The sequence below is a fragment of the Neomonachus schauinslandi genome, chromosome 7, assembly GCF_002201575.2.
Source record: "Neomonachus schauinslandi chromosome 7, ASM220157v2, whole genome shotgun sequence".
In the NCBI taxonomy this organism is placed as follows: Eukaryota; Metazoa; Chordata; class Mammalia; order Carnivora; family Phocidae; genus Neomonachus; species Neomonachus schauinslandi.
In genome coordinates, this window is record NC_058409.1 from 15,403,370 (window position 1) to 15,422,991 (window position 19,622).

A 19,622-nucleotide genomic window follows, 5' to 3' on the forward strand; every position below is an offset into this window, starting at 1 on the left:
GAGTGATTGCTGGCCTACCTTAATATATCTTTTATGCAAATATGAATTTTTGCATCTTTAATTTATTTACCATTCAGTGAACTTTTTTTAAAGATTTTATTTACTTATTTGAGAGAGAGAGAGACACAGAGCATGAGTGGGGGAGGGGCAGGGAAGAGGGAGAAGCAAATTCCCCGATGAGCAGGGAACCTGAAGGGGAGCTCGATCCCAGGACCCTGAGATCATGACCTGAGGTGAAGGCAGACACTTAACCAACTGAGCCACCTAGGTGCCCTACCATTTAGTGAAGTTTTATGTATTAAAAGTTGTTTTTTGTTTTATTTAATTTTATTCAATGATAGTGTATTATTTCTAAGGTAGTATAGAAAATGATTTTTTTTTTTAGAAAATAAGAGATCCAGGACCCTGGTAGATATTGCTTTCCTTTAGTGAATGTTGCTATGTCACATTAGGCACTGAACTGCAAGCATCCATCATGAAGAGAAATTAGATGGGAAGTCAAGGTGCAGTATAGTTGAGTTCAACAATGTGTACCAAGTCCACCAGGTACTGTGTTGGGTGATGACAATACAAATTTGAATGAGACCTAGTCCCTTTTCCTCAGAAGCTGATAGCCAGGTAGATAGGGCAGGTAAGTTACCAGTAATTCAAGTGCAGGATGGCAAATTCAGGATCTAGTCCTATATCAGAGTCCTGTGGGAAGACAGGGGTCAGATCTGGTCATCAATGGGTGTGGGTCAGTGATGAATAAAATATTCTTGCAATGCCAATAAATGTTGACATTAGCCTTGTTCTTTTAGTGTTTATAAAATACAGTGCTCCTTAGCTTTCCTAACTGATGTTAAATTATGGAGTATATCATAGCCACATACTTGGATGAGAAAGCTTTTTCTTCATTTATATACCTTAGTGCTTGTTTTCATGGATTAAGAATCTTCAGAGTAGGACAGTACATAAGAAACTTGGTGGTCATTAGACCAACCCTGGCTATAAATTCCTTCTATGGTATCCATATTGGTAATTCATTCTTAAACTCCTCCAGTCAATGTACTGCTATCATATAATCAGCATGTAACCTTGAACTGCAGTGGTTTTTGTTTCTTTGTTTTAATGAAGAACGCATATCAAACCCACTAGACTCAAAAGCTCTTATGGATTTGGGGGTCTCAGACCTTTCATATTTTTACTTCTGGACAATGATATGAGAAATGGAACTCTTTCTATTTCTTCATTTAATCTAGAATTTACAAAAGAAGTCAAAACAAATATTTTATACTAAGTGCCACCCCCTTTGGGAATCTGGCCTCAGTCCATTCAGTGTCATTTGATAGACATTGGTGAAGTTGAGGGAGTTCTACTAAGTCATCATTCTTCTGTTTTAGGACCTTGTTTTGAACACCAGCAACCAACTGATAGTGTCTCACCTCATTAAGCATAGTTCTGAGAGCCCTGCTGTCATTAAAGACAACAAACTTGGTTCAAACGAGCAGAAGTCGCTGAGAGAATGTGACTCGGCTGACAGGAAGCAGAGTCAGAGATATGGTATCAAATAAAAAGATAACCTGAGAAAAGGGGCTTTGAAGGCTTAAGAACACCTCTTCCCTACCCTTAAACTCCTTAAATGGAACATAATTAAATTCTTACCAGTTACATGCAGAATTTATTGAGAGTTTTCTGGGCAACCCAACACTAGATACTGTGGCAGTTCAGGACATTACTGAGTGCCCTTTGGGAACAGTTAAGCAAAATAACTGAAAAGAAAGATTTCTATACGGTGAGAGCAGTGTGTTTCTAAAAGGGGGCCAACACAATACATTGTTTTAGGAGTTAAGCAGACTTGGAGAGAAATAACCTTAGTTTCTTTTTTATTTCTCATGCAGTCCTTCTGATTAAGCTCAAAGATAACACATTTGTCTGATGAGAAAATGACTTCAAAGACATAACCTACTGACGTTCCTTTTTAACATCCAGTATGAGTGATCCCAGTTTCAGAGACTCCAGCAGGCAAAAATCTCCTGCTGAAATGTAATAACATTTTTTTGTTTTCTTGGTATTTCTATTTATGGCAAGCAATGTTGTGTTCAAGATCATAGTAGCAATATATCTCCTTCCGCCTTTATAGCAGCATTTTATTATTTAATACATTTATTCAAACGTTACCTTCTTGAATAACTAGACCTAACAGATATCTAACAGAACATTCTACCCAACAAAAGCAGAATACACGTTCTCCCCAAATACAGATGGAACATTCTCCAGAATAGACCATATGTTGGGCCACAGAACAGGTCTCAATAAATATAAAAGGAATGAAATCATACAAAGTATGTCCTTTAACCATAAGGACATGCAATTAGGAATCAATAACAGAAGGAAATTAGGGATACTCACAAGTATCTGGAATTAACACACGCCAAAATAATCATTTATCAAAGAAGAAATTACAAGGGAAATTGGAAAATAAAATGCATTCTATTATCATTTAAGGATGCAGCTAAAGCAATGCAGAGAGGGAAATTTATAGCCACAAATGCCAGTATTAAAAAAAAAGAAAAGGAGAGGCACCTGGGTGGCTCATGTCAGTTAAGCATCTGCCTTTGGCTCAGGTCATGATCCCAGGATCCTGGGATAGAGCCCCACGTTGGGCTCCCTGCTCAGCAAGGAGTCTGCTTTCCTCTCTCCCACTACCCCTTCCCCATGCTTGTGTGCTCTCTCTCTCAAATAAATAGATAAAATCTTTTTTTAAAAAAAAAAAGGGAAAAAGAAAGATCTAAAATTAAGAGCTTAATCTTCTACCTTAATAAACTTGAAAAAAACAGCACACTACGTTCAAAGCAAGCAGAAGAGAAGAAATTTAAAAATTCAAGCAGAAATAAATGCAATAGAGAACAGAAAAAAGAAATAAAGTCAACAAAACCAAATCTGGTTGTATGAAAAGATTAAAGAAATGAGTAAACTTTTAGTTAGACCAAGAAATAAAGAGACAAGACTCAAATCATTAAAATCAGAAATGTTGCCTCTTCTCTGTGTTCTGTGTAAATGCCAGTTGATATGAACTATCTTCCCTAGTAGGTGCTCACTATGGTTCCTATTCCTTTTTTTATTCAGAGGGAATAAAGCACATAGTATCAGTGGTTTTATTTTAATCTTGGTAGGAAACAGTTGGCATGCTCAAATTATGCAATTTGAAGAACGTCTATAATGAAGGATTCATGTACAAAAGGGTGATGGGTGGGGTGTAGGGAGCCCAAGAAGAAAAGTACAGTATCCTGGGGTAAGAGCAGAGCACTGTTACCACCTGAGAGCCTGAAGGGGTTGGGGAGAGGCACAAGCTAGAGGTGGCCGAATGGAAGAACTGGCTGATTTTTGACCTTTGACTGGTGGAGGGACACAGCAGCCGACGGCAACCCCATGGGAATTGGGAAAGCCAGGAAAAGAGGGGACCTCAAACTCATTCTCCTTTCCTGGTGTCCTGCCAACGCTCTCCATCAGCCAAACCCAGGGGGCAAGGGAGCCAGCCCATACAGACCTACCTCCCCTGGCAGCAATGACTGCAGAGGAAGGAGGAGACAGATCTGAAGTGGCACCTGGAAGCTATTCACCACCCACCTGATCTAGCTAGATTCCCCCAGCGGAAAGATAGTATCTGCCTGTGAGCAGTTGAGAGTTGACTACTTGAAATTCCACTATCCAAATAGGTGTAGATAGAAAAGGAGTAGACTACCCCTTCTATCTTGTGTCTAGAATAAGCTTCCTGGACTCCATGGCATGGTAGCTCTTTTCTCTTGGGCTAAGGCCCCACACTGGGCAAACCAGGAAGGCAGCTGAATGTCTCATTTGTGTTATAGAGGAGCTGGGAGAGTGCACTACTAGTAAAAGGTAACAAGTGTTGGGTGCTGAGTAAGCTCAGATGCTTTGTCTCATCTGCTACTCATGAGGCAGTTAGTGCTATCCCTGCCATTTCACAGATGAGAAAACTGAGTATCAGAGAGGGAAGCAACTTGTTCAAGGTCTTGTAACTAAGTAGTGGATTGAGGATTTAAATCCGTTCCAAAGTCTGGGTCCTAATGACTAGGTTATACGTTTCACAGCTGCCTTCCTCATTTGTACAGTGTGGGATCTCAGCACAGGAGGAAAAAGCCAGTGTGGAGATGGAGTCACCAAAGGCTTCAGGGAACGTAGCATTTGAACCAGTAGAATAATGAGGTTATTTTCTCTCTCTTTATTTTGGAATCCTACCATTTCAAATTCTCAAGGGTAAAAGCCTATTCTAAGAGCTAATGAATAAATAAATGTTGGTATATTCATACAATGGAATACTTGTCATCAGTAAAAAAGAACAAACCTTTCATACAAGCAGAAGCTTGGATGAATCTCAGAGGCATGAATGCCGAGGGACAAAGGTGAGACCCAAAAGACTCAGTACTCTATCCTGTTGTGATAGAAATCCTATCAGTGGTTGCCTGGGGCAAAGGTGAAGACCTCTGGAGACCAGAGAAATCGTAAAGATTTTGGGGAAAGGGAGGAATGGAAATGTTCTCTATCTTGATGGGAGCAGTAGTTACAAGAGAGTATATATTTGTCAAAATTCATCAAACTATATGCTTAAAAAGGGTAGAGTATATTTTATAGTATTCAAATTATACCTCAATAAAGTCATTTTAAACTAACTGATTACAATTATGAAAATGCATTTCAGTAAAAATTCCCCATCTGATTTTGAGCCAAAAGCACAGACCAGAGACAAAATAGGTGATAGACTGCAAATAAATGAAGCCAAATAACAGGAACCAAAATTCACGTGATTTCTTCCCTTGGCAAAATTACCATCTATGAGGTATTTTTCAAACTTGAGTGACCTTGAATTTCTTTCTTTCTTCTTTTTTCCAATCTAGAATGGTCAGTTGGAGTGTGTCCGTTGGATGGTGAGTGAAACCGAAGCCATCGCAGAGCTGAGTTGTTCTAAGGATTTCCCAAGCCTTATTCATTATGCAGGTTGCTTTGGCCAGGTAGGAAGAATTTTTAATGATCAGGTTTATAAGCCATCATTTCCTTGTAGTAATTTTTAATGAAAAACATGTTTAAACAACCTAAATATTCCCTAATAAGATATTGGCTAAATAACGAAACTATATACCTATAATGGAATTTTATGGGAAAACATGGTCATTATATAATATTAAAATGTATGATACAAAACCATTCATATTAATTTGGTACCAACTTTGAATTCTGGAGAGAGAAGAAGAGAAGTAGGTAATAAGACTCAGGAAAAAAAAAAAAAAAACTGTGTCACAACATGTTCATAGGAGTTATCACTCAGGGTGGAATTAGAAGTGGGTTTTATCTTCCTTATATTTTTCAGTATTTTCCAAATTTTCTACAATAAATGAGTTTAACTTTTGTCAAAAGGGAAAGTGATAAACTTTCTTGTACCCAGCATTAAAAGGAAAATCTTCAGTAAGATTTTCTTCAGTAAGATTAAGTAAAATCTTATTTAATTAATTAATTAAATTAAACTAAAATTAATTCAGTAAAATCTTCAGTAAGATTAATTAAGGAAGTCTCTCTCTATTAAAGATGAGCAAACACACTAACTGGATGAGTCTCAGTTACAACCAGTTCCTACATTAGGAAATCCCTGTGTGAGTAATTGATGTACAAAGATCACAGTCCAGGGTATGGAGTAAAAAAAATCCTCAGTAACTCCCTTTGAGAAGGATAAGTATAAATTACATATTTTTTTTAAGTTGGAACCACAAAATGCCAATCTCAGTCTTAAAAAAAAATAAATAAAGTCAGCACTGTATTAAAATAGATTTAATCATATTTGTTTGTGGCAAAGAAAATTGCTTCTCATGCATATAACCATATCCCCTTTGGCTTCATAAACTTTCCCAGTGGCAGTAAATTGTGGTATTGTCAACAAGAGATTATGCTTTTTCGAGCATGACAATCTCAAGTTCAAAAAATACCCGTGGAGAGTATTACTACAGTCTTTCTTTAGTGGGAGTCCATGTTAGGTGATAGCTTATTTTGTGCCATGGTAACTTTGGTTTATATATATATTAATATGTAATATGTATTAATATATTCATGTGTAATATATGTATAATATGTAATATGTTACATTAATGTGTGATATTAATATATGATATAATTACATATTAATTATAGTTACCATGTTATTATATTAATAATTATAGTCATATTAATGTGTAATATTTCCTTTATGTGCCAGGCACCAGGCCATTGGATTTTGCATACATTCCTTATTCCTTAGAACAACCCTGTTGGATCCTATTGACTTATTCCTTAGAACAACCCTGTTGGATCCTATTACCCATTCTGTAGATGAGAGTGAAGAAAGAAATTTAAGTGACTTACACATGTTCCAGTGCCTAGTAAGCAATGATTGCGTCTCAGCTCAGACCCTGTGACTTCAGGATCAGATCCTGTCTTGTGTCCGCCTGTGTGTGTAGATAATTGTATAGCGTGTTTATAGCAGCATTGATCTAGCCGAGGAAGGCTTTTTTTTTACAATTTTAGCTAACAACACACTGTGATACACAGCTCATTGAAGAAGGGAGTATCTGGTACTAAATTTATTAGATGAAGAAAGGAGCAGGAAGAACATTTAAAATTTGTCAAAGCCACCGTCTTTGAAATAATCACTCCGTTTTCTCTGTGTACTGTCCTTGAGAGCCCCAGCCACGGTTTCCTACCAACAACCATAATAGTTAATAAGCATTTGCAAAGGATGCCCTTTTTTTGCTTACACTGGCAAAGGGGAGAATAGAATTTTTGAATGACCAGAAGAATGTCATCACTGATAATCTTCATAAATCACTTGCAGTCTAAAACAGAATGTTATTTATTCCCGAACGGTCTGAATAATTGTCTCATGTCCCTGGCTTCATTTTGCTTATCCTTATTCCTCACGAGGAATTTTCGATACCAATGGAAAGGCTAACTGCACTTTTGGTAGAGCTTGCCGAAGAAAAGGAGGAGAGGATTGCGTTGCCCTTCTGAGCCTCTAAGGAAACAGTTGGGCCCCCGGGCCTTCTTTGTCTCGGGAAATGCTGCTTAAAGCATGCCAGTTTCTCTGTTCAGCTCTCACAGTGGGTTTCTCATAATTGTGAAGCATTGGGACAGAACCAGAGCAAAGTGCCCTTTCTGGAACTGGTTGGGTGATGGCGTGGCTTGCTTGACAGGACTCGAGGAAAACCCTGAAACGGGTGACCTAGTCGAAGAGCCATGTCAGGCATTTGCCTCATGCCAGTTATCAGTCTCCAGGTTGTTATTTCAAGCTGACAAGCATTGTTAATGACCTCGAGGCCAGCTGTGAGCAGGGCCAGCCCAGCGGCGCCCGTAGGAGAGCATTCCTACCCAAGTGGAAAGCGTAGAAGCCCTTCCGAACTGTGAATTCTCTTCTGTCCAGCCATCCTGCATCGGCTGCAGGCACTTACGTAACAGATAACCTGTGGCGATGCTGAACTTGGAACCGGGACAAGGCTAATATTTTCACAAGGAAGACTGTTACCGAACAGTTTTCTAATGGATTCAGCACATGCAAGTTTTTCCTCCATCAGGCAGGCACTCGAGTGTGCTCTGGTTTTGTTTCTTGAGTAAATACCTCTGGAAAGGATAGTGCCGAGCAAAAGTCCTCTCTCGGTTTATTTTCGTTGCCCTCTGCCCCCATATAGATTCTTAAAGAACGGGCTTTCTTTGACTCCCAATTTGTGTCCTTTTCCTTGTAAAAATTACCTTAAAGACTCTGGTACCGCAGGGCAGCCCGCAGTTTTTAGTGGTCTCCTGGACTGATACCTCTTCGGGTGATAGGAATTGATTTTCCTCATCGTGACACGTGAAGTCTCAGAGGGTGCAATTACTTCATGGCCTGAGTGTCCCGAGCAGAGCTCACCGCAGGGAGCGCCAAGGCAAGAGCCATGGGGGGGACTCAGGCATAAAGCAGGGATGTCCTCCAGTCGGCCCTCTTTGCTGGCCCATGAAAGATATGTTGCTGGCCCAACAATGGAGACAGACTTGTCTCCAGTCAGAGCCACCAGCGGTGGGACCCGGGTTGTTGTCTTTCAACACGAGGGTTCTGACGGTCTCGTCCCTGCTCCCAGCAAAGCTGTCGGCCTCAGCTGCTCAGGGGGGCTTTGGCCTGTTCCACGCTGGACATCGGTTCAGTGGGCTCTGTGTTACTTTCAGCATCAAACCTGCTGATCATTTTGCTCCTGAATCTTCCCTGTGACTCTGAGTAAGGAGATCCTGCTACAGAAACAACCTCCATCGTAGCATTCGGCATATACCAAGAACACCTTTGGCTGTACTGTGTGCATTCTCCCATTTTAAATGTTTGCCCTAATACAGATCCAAAAAAAAAAAACCAAAAACAAAAACAAAAAAACAAAAAGGCGGGGGGGCGGGGGGGGTGGACACTTTTTGAAAAAAAGGAAAGACTCAGCAGTTCCTACAAATGGTCACGAACAGTGACAGGCAGGCTAGCAAGAGGGATACTTCCTTCCACAGGCTGTGTGTTACTGTTTTTCCACGATTCAAAAGGCAGAATATTCTGTTGACTTCACTGTTTCACCGTCATGGGGTAGAAATAAGCAAACAACCCGGAAAGTGCTGGGATTGCAGATGAAAGCAAAATAGAAAAATCTTTGATTAGCTTGGGCATCCATCTGCTCTCCGAGGACAGCTCTTTCAAAAGGCCTAAGCGACACTGAGCTCCGCGAACCCACACACTGAGGGGCTGTTAACCATGCTTTCTGGGACCCAAGGGTGGTCACCGTGCAAAATGAGCGTGTCCATTACGGAATCAAGGGTCACAGGTCAGTGAGAGGTTGCGGACATTCATACTCAGTAGACGGAAAGGAGAGACCTGGAGAATGTGGACTCCATGTCTGGGTTTAAATCCGAGCCCTACCACTTACTAGCTCGGTGGCCTTGGAGACATTTATTTTTTTTAAAAATGATCTCTTTGGACCTCAGTTTCCTCATCTCTAACATGGAGATAAAAGAACCTACTTCACAAGGCAGCTCTGGGGACTAAGTGGAAAAAAGCCACATGACGCATTGCCTATTGCTGGCATGTAGTAGACATAAATATTAGTTCTTTGGATTATTGGATGTCTCCCAATTTCCTATTTTTATTGATATCAATATTGTTCAATTTACTTATTTCACCATAAGTAAAACATTAGGGAAACTTGGCAAAAAAATATTTAGGCCTTAACCGATTGAAGACATCCTTGGATATACTTTTTTTTTTTTTCACACGTTACTATCTCTGGATTCTACATTTATCTTATAATAAAGGACACCATGAAATTATAGCAGGCCACTTTCTTACACTTTACCATCTCAAAAACCAGACTGAATCATACAATTGATGGTGTATTAGATTTGATGACATATGATTGCAGAAAAAGCTGCCTCCTTTAGAACTTAACGGTTGTAACGAAAACTGTAGAGATTTTATTGATGCCAGTAATAAACCCGTGCACCCTTTTCCATTATGTTTTTTATTAGACTTTGTCCAGAAAATCTTGTGAATTACATGTGTTAATCGCCTCATTAAACAAATTACATTGCCTTTAAGAACACACAAAATACACCAATAAAGCAGGTTCCCCAAAGAGCAGAAAATCCCCAGAAGAGGAAACCAGGACATGAAGGAAGTTTTTAGTCAAAAGATGAAAATTGAATGTACTGATGAGTGTGTGGGTGGATGGATAGAATGTTAAGTTGGAAAGGCATTCTTATTAAGGCATTCCGTAAAACGGAAATAAGAGAGAAGGGCCTCTCTATCCACATGACTGCATCAGATGTTCTCTGAAAGCAATACTTAGGGAAAATGAAAATCAGAAATTACATTCTGCTTTGAACATCTCCGTAACGCATGCACACATGCACACACAGAAAGAGAGTGCTGAATGTCTAAGGAGGGAGGTAGACCTCACTGCATGTATATTTATTACACATATACATTCATAAGGCCCTTCTTGGTTGGAGAAGATAGTTGTATTTGTTCTCCTTACTAGATATTTCTCTGATAAGTCGCTGTTTGAATTTTTGGACCATCGATTTCTGCTGGCATGTTCTCCAGAATCAGAGCAGAAAGCAGCATTTCTCTGAGAGGGGATGCTAAATATGCTCTTATCAGAACCCAGGAATCCAAGATCTTTTGTGTCCATGAAGTTTATCAGTGAACAGGCTGGTTACGTCACTTCTTACTAAAGTAAATTGCTCACTGCAGAACACGAAACTGAATTTGAGGTGCTGGGCAAAGACATGCCTGTTCTGAACAGTAGAATAATGGTTTTACTTTATGTAAGTCTTGCATATTGAATTGGGTAAGATCCTTAATTATCAGGAAGAGTTTTTCCTGCCATCAGAAGAAAAAAAGGCAGGTTATTGAACAATCCGGGCTGAACCTGACTTGGAAGACCATCAGGAGCTAAGGCAGCTCTTGGCCTCATACAGACCTTGGCCTGTTTGCCCAGATTTTCAAGCCCCTGCAAAGTCCAGGTCTCTAGATTCTTCTCCATATTTCAACAAGGGGAAAATTCCTAGTCTTATGAAATGCAGTATTCCATTTCCTACAACCCTGTTATTACAAGTCAAAACAATGTGAATGATAGTAAAGTGCATTTTCTGTCCAGGTAGAACAGCATTATCCACTACACTATTAATTTGAATCTGAAAAATATGAAAGTATGCCTGACAAGCAGGTTCATATAGAATATTCCTAACTATCTTGCATTCCTTTGAGCTTGACTTGCTGAAGAATAGAGTTGCTAGAATAGCAGAGAATATATACTTGTCTTCTTTGGCTTTCTGATATGTAAAACAAGGGCGTTTGAATTGGATAATTCCCTGAAGTCTCTCCCACTCTGCAATTTTAAGATTCTATGATTTATATCACAGAGCAAGCCAAGTCACCACACGCTTGAGAACGAGCCACTGAGGTGGCAGGACTGTCCTTGTCACTGGTTGTGGCATGGCGACCTGCCCTCTTGCTGTTTCCAGATCTTCGCCATTGACTTCAAACCTGTGGGGTTATGTTTTTTATTCTGAGATATGTCCACTCACCCAGATCTTTTAAGGAGTTAAGATCCCATGGTAGAATCATCTGTCTCCAAGTCAGAGTCATACCATTTTTCCCCTTCCTAATTAGGAAAAATAAAGAAAGTTGTTCTACCTTGTGCATAGGAAACATCACCACCCACTCTGGTCCAAATATCAGCCCCAGCTTTCTCCAAGTTTGCCTCAGAAGAAGAGGACAAGCATGTCAGCATACCCTGATCCAGATTCTCATTCCCAGCCCTGGCCTCCAGGCTCTGCTCCACCTCATTCTCCAGGGACCTTGAGGGTTTCATGTTCTTCAGGGTCTGTCTGCTTTTGCAGCTGACACTCACCCTGCATTCCCTGGGTACCTTCTTGATAGGTGATAGGCATTGATTACATGTTTCCCTTCTTGTTCTTTAGAGGGGTCTTACTCCCTGCTCGCTCACATGGGAAAAGTGTGGTGCAAATGTTCATTCTGTCCCTGATGTTGCCAATGCCTTCATAAACAGTGCCCTGCTCCCCCCACGAGGGGTGAACCATGAAAGGGGTTGGCTGTTTTTATCCAACATTCTTTTAGCAGATTAGTTGGCATGTTCAGAAGGCGAAGGCAAATTTAATCCAGAAAAGTATAAAAGTTCATGACCAGTCCGAGCAAGTAACTGGAAAAAAAAGAGAAACCTTTAAAAGGCTAAGGAGAGATTCAAGGCTATTTCAAACACATGATCGTCTTTTTAAATGTCAAATTCCACTCACTAAACTTCATGCTGTTGTTTTTACCACTCTCGTGTTTTTTTAACATTATATTTAATTCATCTATTTTAAAACAGTGAAATCCCATCCCCCTGCTTTCTCCTGAGGCCAAACATAACATGAAAATACCACAAAATACTCAGTGGGTAAAAGGCAAACGGATTTTGACAACACGCTGAGCGCACTATGTCTTTGCTCTTGAAAGGTTGCCTTCAGAGCGTCGGGCGCCCTCCATTTAACAGGGAATAAGGGAAGCCTTTACCTTTAAAACCCCACCAACATCTGGTCAGAAAAATCAGGAGGGTCCTGGTTTTCTCTCGGTGAGGTTATCTTATACTTAGCCACTTAAGCTCTTGCTTCTCTCTGTTAGCCTGTTGATTGCAGGAGGTCTGGGATCACGAAGGCATGGTCGAAGCATTATCAACTTCAAAGGAGAAGCTGGTTCTCTTAATGCCTGAGGTTTTATAATAATATTCCTGCACCCTACAGATAGTATAACAAAGTAGCAAAAACATTGCCTTGTCATCGAAAGACTTAGATTCTGGTCCCCGCTTTCAATCTGTCTAGCTGTGTCACTTTGAGGAACTACTCAAACGTTCTACTTTTACATCTATAGAATAACTAAAACGAGAGCATTTCTGACATAACTCCCCACTCTTAAAATTCTCTGAGCGTTCCCCTTTCATGGACTTTGAGTCAGAGAGATGCATGGATTTTCAGTTCAGAAGGAAGGGTATTTTCTGCTGATACGATAAACCTGGTTGTATGTAAGCTTCCCACGTCAGAGTTTTGTTTCCCTCTGTCTTTATTTCAGACTTGCTGCGTAATATTCCACTAATTGCAACTATCTTTGTGTTTATAGGAAAAAATTCTTCTTTGGCTTCTCCAGTTTATGCAAGAACAGGGCATCTCCCTGGATGAAGTGGACCAAGATGGCAACAGTGCCGTCCACGTAGCCTCCCAGCACGGCTTCCTCGGGTGCATCCAGGTACACAGGCCCTGCTGCTTTGAGGAGACAAATGAGTTTATCAAGTAATGAGACCAAAAAATTGGAAATTTTGTGTACTGGAAGACATGTGTGGATTAAGTCAGCTTTTTCTGTTGTGGTCGATCGTAAGGAATTAAGTTGATATACTCGTATTTCCAGAAACCCACAGAAATGTCAGCGTAAAGAGCCCTACGAGGTTCTCGTTGAGTGTTGCAGGATGTCGAAAGGGACTGCAGATGGAGGGCTGTGGGTTCCCCCCTTTCTCTGGGGCAGGGCAGAGCTTCTAGAATGCCTTCAGAAAGCCCCCGAACTGGTTACAGGGAGGCCTCCGGTATTACCGTTGCTCCCCTCAGCCCACGGGCCAGCTAGGCAGGGTGGCCAGCCTGTCCAACCAACAGCCTCAGGTGGCCTCCTCTCTGTAGTCCTACCTGCCTCGCAGGTGCTACCATGGTCTGTGTGTGCAAGGATGTGGGGTTGGGGAGCAGAGCCACAGGAGAGGGGGGTAGGTTCTGCCCTCTGCCGCCAGCCACCTGAGAGAGTATCCACACGCTGCTCAGACCATGTGGAGTTCCCACAGGAAGAGTCGGAATCTCTCCCCTCCACCCAGTGCTTTGGTGCATGAAGCTGAGCCAAACCCAGTGCCGCGATCACAATAGCACATGGCTCAAAGCCCAGCGAGGGTCCTCAGGCGTATGAGGCACATGTGAATATAAAAAGCAGATAGATCCCTTGACTTAAAAAAAAAAAATGTTAGGGCGCTGAATGACAAAGCAAAGAGAGAAGGTGACCAGCGAGGAGGAGGAGGAGCAAGAAGAGTGACCGTGAGCGGGAAGGAAAGGCTCTGTTTAGATTTAGCCTGGAATTTGATTTATGAATGCATCATTACCAGCGTCAGAACAATCACACCATTGTTATCGTGGAAAATGACCCAGCATCTGTGGATGTGTTCCCACATCTGCCTGAGGTGTAGGAAAGCCCTTTCCTGACTGACAACGTAGGGCTGAAGGCCGTGAGAAAAGAAACTGCTTTTCACCTCACTGAGCTCATGCAGTTCAGAATAAGCTACGCGTATACAGCAACTCTAAGAAAGCAGCATCTTTTGTTGCCTTACTATATGTTGTTTCTTTTATTACAACTCAGCGTGCTGATTTAACAGGCACTTACTGACGTCCTACTGTGCGCAGGGTAGACTGTATCCAAAAAAGAAAATCGGGCAGTGAGAACCGGTTGTTTAGGAAGGTAGAAGAGACTCTGAAGATGACAGGAGAGGATCTGGAAAAGCTGTCGGCGTGAAAGGCAAGAGACTAATAAAAGCAAAAGGCAGAGGTAACAGCAGAACGCTCTCTAGAGCTTTTGCCCTTTGGAGAACGAAGGGATAGGAAATATTCCACGTGTCTGGACGTTTCCCCACTAATGTTGGCAACGCGTGCATCTTCTCATTTAAGGCACCACGTTGTAAAAGCAGTGATGAGAACCCAGAGCCGAGAAAAGAGAGAAATTTAAATTATTACCAGGATCTACGGAAGATGAAAGGAGTAGCGTGACTTTCTGTGGAGGAAAAGTAATTGAACATAACCGAAATCTTCACTTTTTTTTCCATTTAACAAAACACTCTAATATTTACTAGTCTTGGACTTTTTTTTTATCAGCTAATATGTGACTGAAAGCCAAAGAAAACCAGCTGATAGCACTAATTCTGTTTGAGATTTCAGTCATTTTTCTTTTATATGCAAAGAGAGGCTATCTGTGCTTTTGGGCCATTCATCTCTCCACTTAACACAAATGATATTTTTGGCACTAGATACCGTGGCTGTGGAAACTTGGATAATCTTGGAAGCGGGTCTATCCACTGAGTGTGAGATTTAAAAAAAGAAAAGAAAAGAAAAGACACAGAGACTGAGAGTAGAACAGGACGTGAGCAAAGGCCCTTTTGAGAGGCGGCAGAGACTGAGTCTAGGAAACTCTGGAAGGGAAATGGCGGAGGCCAGAGTCAAGGGAGTGGGATCAGTGAGTGTTGACAGGGACACTCTGGGCAGGCTGTTGTGACCTCTGAGTTTAAGCAATCTGGGAACTTAAAAATCCTAAGTGTAACTTTTGGGAACAATAGTACCTTTTACTCATATAAACCCAGGGGTCAAGTCTCATCTTGATAGTGTCCAAGGATGTGTCAGATTGTGGCAGCTGATTAATATTGATGTAACAGCTTTCTGTGGCATCTCATGTCACCACAGTATAAATAGAAAAGAATTTTGATTGTTTTTTTTTTAATTAGCGATGTCAACCGTGGTCCATCAAGTCTCTCTTCCTTACTAACGATGCCTTGGTCAGATTCCGTAACTTTCTGCTTGCTTGTGCCTTAACATTGACTCCAAACCAGTTTAAAATCTTGGCGTTACTTCTGAATCAAAGTGTTCTCCTCTCCAGCCCAGATTAGACTCGGGGTTTAAGGGACCGAGCCGTGATTGGCTTTGTACACCTCACCTTAACTCCTGTTCTCCTCTCTCTGCTGGGCTCAGTGTTGGAGACAAGGAGGAGGGAGGAGAGAAAAGTTAACTGTCTCTTTGCTTAACTGGCAGAGGTCATGGCACTCTCCCTGAAAGCTGTAATTCCTTCTCTGGCTCACGGTGGTGGGCCACTGATGTCCTCTGTGGCAGCCTTCAGGTGCTGACCCTCTGTTGGGCCTGATGGGTGAGGTCTTCACAGGGCTCTCTGGAGCCTCCCTCCCCACTGATACCTGGCCTGGGAGATCTGGCCCCCACTTTACGGCCTCCTCCTCCCATACAGCCCCCCTGCCTATATCACACCCACTGCTCTTTCTGCCGAGAACCCTCTCCTTCCGTAGTGGGGTGATAGCAATCTCACCCCAAGCCCCCTTCTACGACGTCTCCTCAATCCATGGGTCATATCCTTGCCAGACACATGGTGGGAGTGTGGGCTGCCCCACACACAGCCCCGGCAGGTCATTTCTCTCCAGTGCTTTTTATTTCTGATGGGGTAGGCTCAGCAACAGGCCACATGTGCTTCCCAAGCATATAGGAACAGGTAAACAAAACCCCACTCTCTCCTTGCAGGCGTCCCCAACTTTCTGGGCCCACCCACTGAAAGGAACAAAGCAGCTCACCCAGGAGACAGCCCCCTCAGGACAGCGGCAGGGTCTGCCCCTCACAGCTGGCTCCTCCAAGGCTGGGTGGGATGGTAGCACTGGGAAAGGATCTGTTGCGTGTGTGAAGGCTCTGAGGGAAGTATCTGATACCAACCCCTACAAAGCCACCAGAGGCTCTCTTTTGTATGTGATGATACCCTTCGCCCCCCTCCCCACCCTGCCATGGGCTCTGGTAACTGGTACTGGACTAGCAGGAAAAGTTCCATTCACCTTTCTCTTCCCGTCATTCCAAAATGTCGCCAGGGAGCTCTTGTAACGATCCCATGCCTCTGCACGTTCCCACAGACATTGGTGGAATACGGAGCAAACGTTACCATGCAGAACCATGCGGGGGAAAAGCCGTCCCAGAGCGCCGAGCACCACGGGCACACGCTGTGCTCCCGGTACCTGGTGGTGGTGGAGACCTGCATGTCGCTGGCCTCCCAGGTGGTGAAGCTAACCAAGCAGCTGAAGGAGTAAGTGGCCCATTCCGTCCCTGCGAACCAAGTCGGGCTGGTCCTCACTTGGCTCAGGTTCGAGCCCGGTGCCGGTTGTCTGGAGAATTCCTAGCCTTCTGCCCATCTCCTTTTCCTCTTCCACCCCAAGTCCTGCCAGCCGGCATCCACACGATGGGTGCATCTGTGCAGAGGAAGGAGGATGCTTCCACAAGCAGACAGTGCAGAGCAAACTCCGTGAGCAGGGAATGTGAGGCACATTGGATGAGAGACAGCCTCTCTCCGCGTGCGCAGCTCACGGCCCGATGACTTAGGTACACACACGCATCGTCCCCAAACTTCTGTCCTTTACCTTCTAAGAAATCATAAAAAGCCTGAGAGAGAAGAAGAAAAAAAAAAAAAAAAAAACTAGACATGGGCCAGTTTCTCAGGTTTTCAACAAAAAATGTGTATTTGGGGAATTACAGACAGGCCATCTGACAACAGTCACCAATGTTAAGATTTACAAAAATGAAGCCGACGATTCGTGAGTCCTCGGAATGGAAAATAGCGTTCAGACAGCGCGATGTTACTTAAAACCCTCTTGGTCTAGATGGAGTCAGTTCTGTTCTTGATGAGATTATCAAACTGGTAGCCATTGCCTGTGGAGATGTCAGGGAGCATTTCTGGGAGGTTGTCATGATATGCCTGACGACGGGGGAACAGAGGAGAAGTCATCAGGTAGGTCTCTAGCGGTCCTAAGAATCAAGGAGCCGACACCACCTGAGAGGACTAAGGTCAGCCCTTAGCAAACACACCAGTCAAAGTACAGTTGCATATTGGAGAGGGATTCACTGAAAATCCCAATTGGTATTCAAAGTCATGTTGACCGATTAAGAGGATAAACCCGAAAAGTTAAATTTTAGAAGCAAAATAGGGAGTGTCTTAAATTATTTTTAAAAATACTCTTTTCGGGGGGCACCTGGGTGGCTCAGTTGTTAAGCATCTGCCTTCGGCTCAGGTTATGGTCCCAGGGTCCTGGGATTGAGCCCCGCGTTGGACTCCCTGCTCTGCGGGAAGCCTGCTTCTCCCTTTCCCACTCCCCCTGCTTGTGTTCCCTCTCTTGCTGTGTCTCTCTCTGTCAAATAAATAAATAAAATCTTTTTTAAAAAATACTCTTTTGGGGGCACCTGGGTGGCTCATTCGGTTAAGCGTCTGCCTTCAGCTCAGGTCATGATCCCAGGGCCCTGGGATGGAGCCCTGGGTTGGGCTTCCTGCTCGGCGGGTAGTCTGCTTCTCCCTCTACCCCTCCCCCCCGCTCGTGATCTCTCTCATGCTCTTTCTCTCTCAAATAAAATCTTAAAAAGTAAAAAAATAAAAAATACTTTGTTTCCTTTTGAAAAGAGACCTACGATGGCTGGGAGGCCTTCGCTGATCATGCGACAGTATGACAAGCCCTTAGACCCTCGGGCTCTTCTCTAAACTGGGAGAAACCTTCATCTGTCCACTTCCACCCTCTCACCCCAGAGACCGGGTCTCTGTCCCCTCCCACCCTCCCCCTACTAGAGTACGCACTTTAATGAGTTGGTTAGGATTTTACTAGACACAAATAAGGTTTAAAAATTAAATATAAAAGGGGTTCCCTCCAAGCGTCGTCTGCCCTGTTATACAAAACTCCCCTGGGGCGGGTGAATTAAATGAGCTTCAAGGACTTAATGCAATTGAAGGGAAAATACACACAAACTCACAACTCAATAAGTTGCCTTTCCACAGCGAACACACTTGTACATATGTTTTTATGTGCATGTGTAAGTATTTCTAAAGTTAAGTTCCTAGAAAGAGAATTGCTAAAACACAGGGCATACACATTTAAAATGTGGATAGATGTTGCCTGATATCCTTCCAGAAATGTGGCAATATCCTTTTCCCCCTGGGTAGTGTATGGACATATCCATTCAGAGGAGCTTTAAAATAGTCCAAGAGAATGTTTTGGTTTTTTTTTTTCTTAAGATTCATACTCAGAGGAAAGATCACAAAACACTGTCCTCCATCCTGTACCATGGGGTCTGTGAGCTGTTCATGAGCTATAATAGCTGTTTTATTGGTGAACTCTTCAAGGTCAGGGTCTTGGCTGCCCTCTCTGTTGATGGGCCCAGAATAAAATACACAAGTACGCTAATAGATAACAGTTCTTCCATTGTCTCCGAAGCTGAATGCTGTAGACAATTATGGTGAGGCCAGTGACAAGATAAAATATGAGAGGTTAGGCTGGAGACCCTAGTCTTTTACTTACTGTGTGCCTCAGTGAGATTAGCAGAACTAGAAGTGAACAGGGAAGTCCACTGGGTTTAGGCACTGTAGCCTGTGCCCTTCAGGCTCCAGGGCACCCCCAGCACAGAAAGGTACAGGAGGAGGGATGAGAACCACGAGTTTTTCCAGTCCAAAGTTCTGAGTGAGAGACAGTCCGGAGTGCCTTTTCCTGCCAGAAAGCCTTTCTACTAACTCTTTACAGTTAATAAATGTAACTACTGTTTAAAAAGTGGCGACCTTCAGCTCTGTTAGAGGTCCTGATGTACAAGCCTAGATATTACAGATTGAATTATGCCATCCCCCCCCCAAAAAAATAGGATAGAGTTTTAACCCCTCGTACCTCAGATTATCCACTTATTTGGAGATAGGGTCTTTACAGAAGGAGTCAAGTTAAAATGAGGTCATGAGGGTATGTCCAAATCCAGTATCATTGGCGTTGTCATCAAAGGGGGAAATTTAGGGGCGCCTGGGAAACTCAGTCAGTTAAGCATCTGCCTTCATCATGACTCAAGTCATGATCTCGGGGTCCTGGGATTGAGCCCCGTGTCGGGCTCTCCACTCAGCAGCAAGTCTGCTTTTCCCTCTCACTCTCCCTCTGTGATCTCTCTCACTCTCTCTCTCAAATAAATAAATAAATCTTTAAAAAGGGGGGGATTTAGCTGTGGAGGCAGACACACACAGGGAGAACACTGGGTGATCATGAAGTCAGGGATCAGAGTGATGCGTCCCCAAGCCAAAAGCGCCAGCAAACCACCAGAAACAAGGAGAGAAGCAGGGAACAGCCTCCCTCTCAGCCCTCAGAGGAAACCAATACTGCCAACCCCTCGGTCTCAGACTTCCAGCCTCCAGAACTGTGAGAAAATAAAGTTCTGTTGTTTTAGCCTCCCAATTGATGGTACTAGGTTAACAACAG

General features: G+C 42.9%; 1 protein-coding gene across 2 annotated transcripts in view; it reads left to right on the top strand.

Annotated features, from left to right (window-relative positions):
* Positions 1-19,622, top strand: part of LOC110590951 (synuclein alpha interacting protein) — a 163,279-nt gene that overhangs the window by 126,666 nt on the left and 16,991 nt on the right. For both annotated transcript variants that reach the window (XM_021701821.1, XM_021701820.2), the window contains exons 6-8: positions 4,896-5,009; positions 12,698-12,823; positions 16,272-16,441. In XM_021701821.1, the coding sequence (XP_021557496.1) occupies positions 4,896-5,009; positions 12,698-12,823; positions 16,272-16,441 (410 nt within the window). The remainder of the gene's footprint in view (positions 1-4,895; positions 5,010-12,697; positions 12,824-16,271; positions 16,442-19,622) is intronic.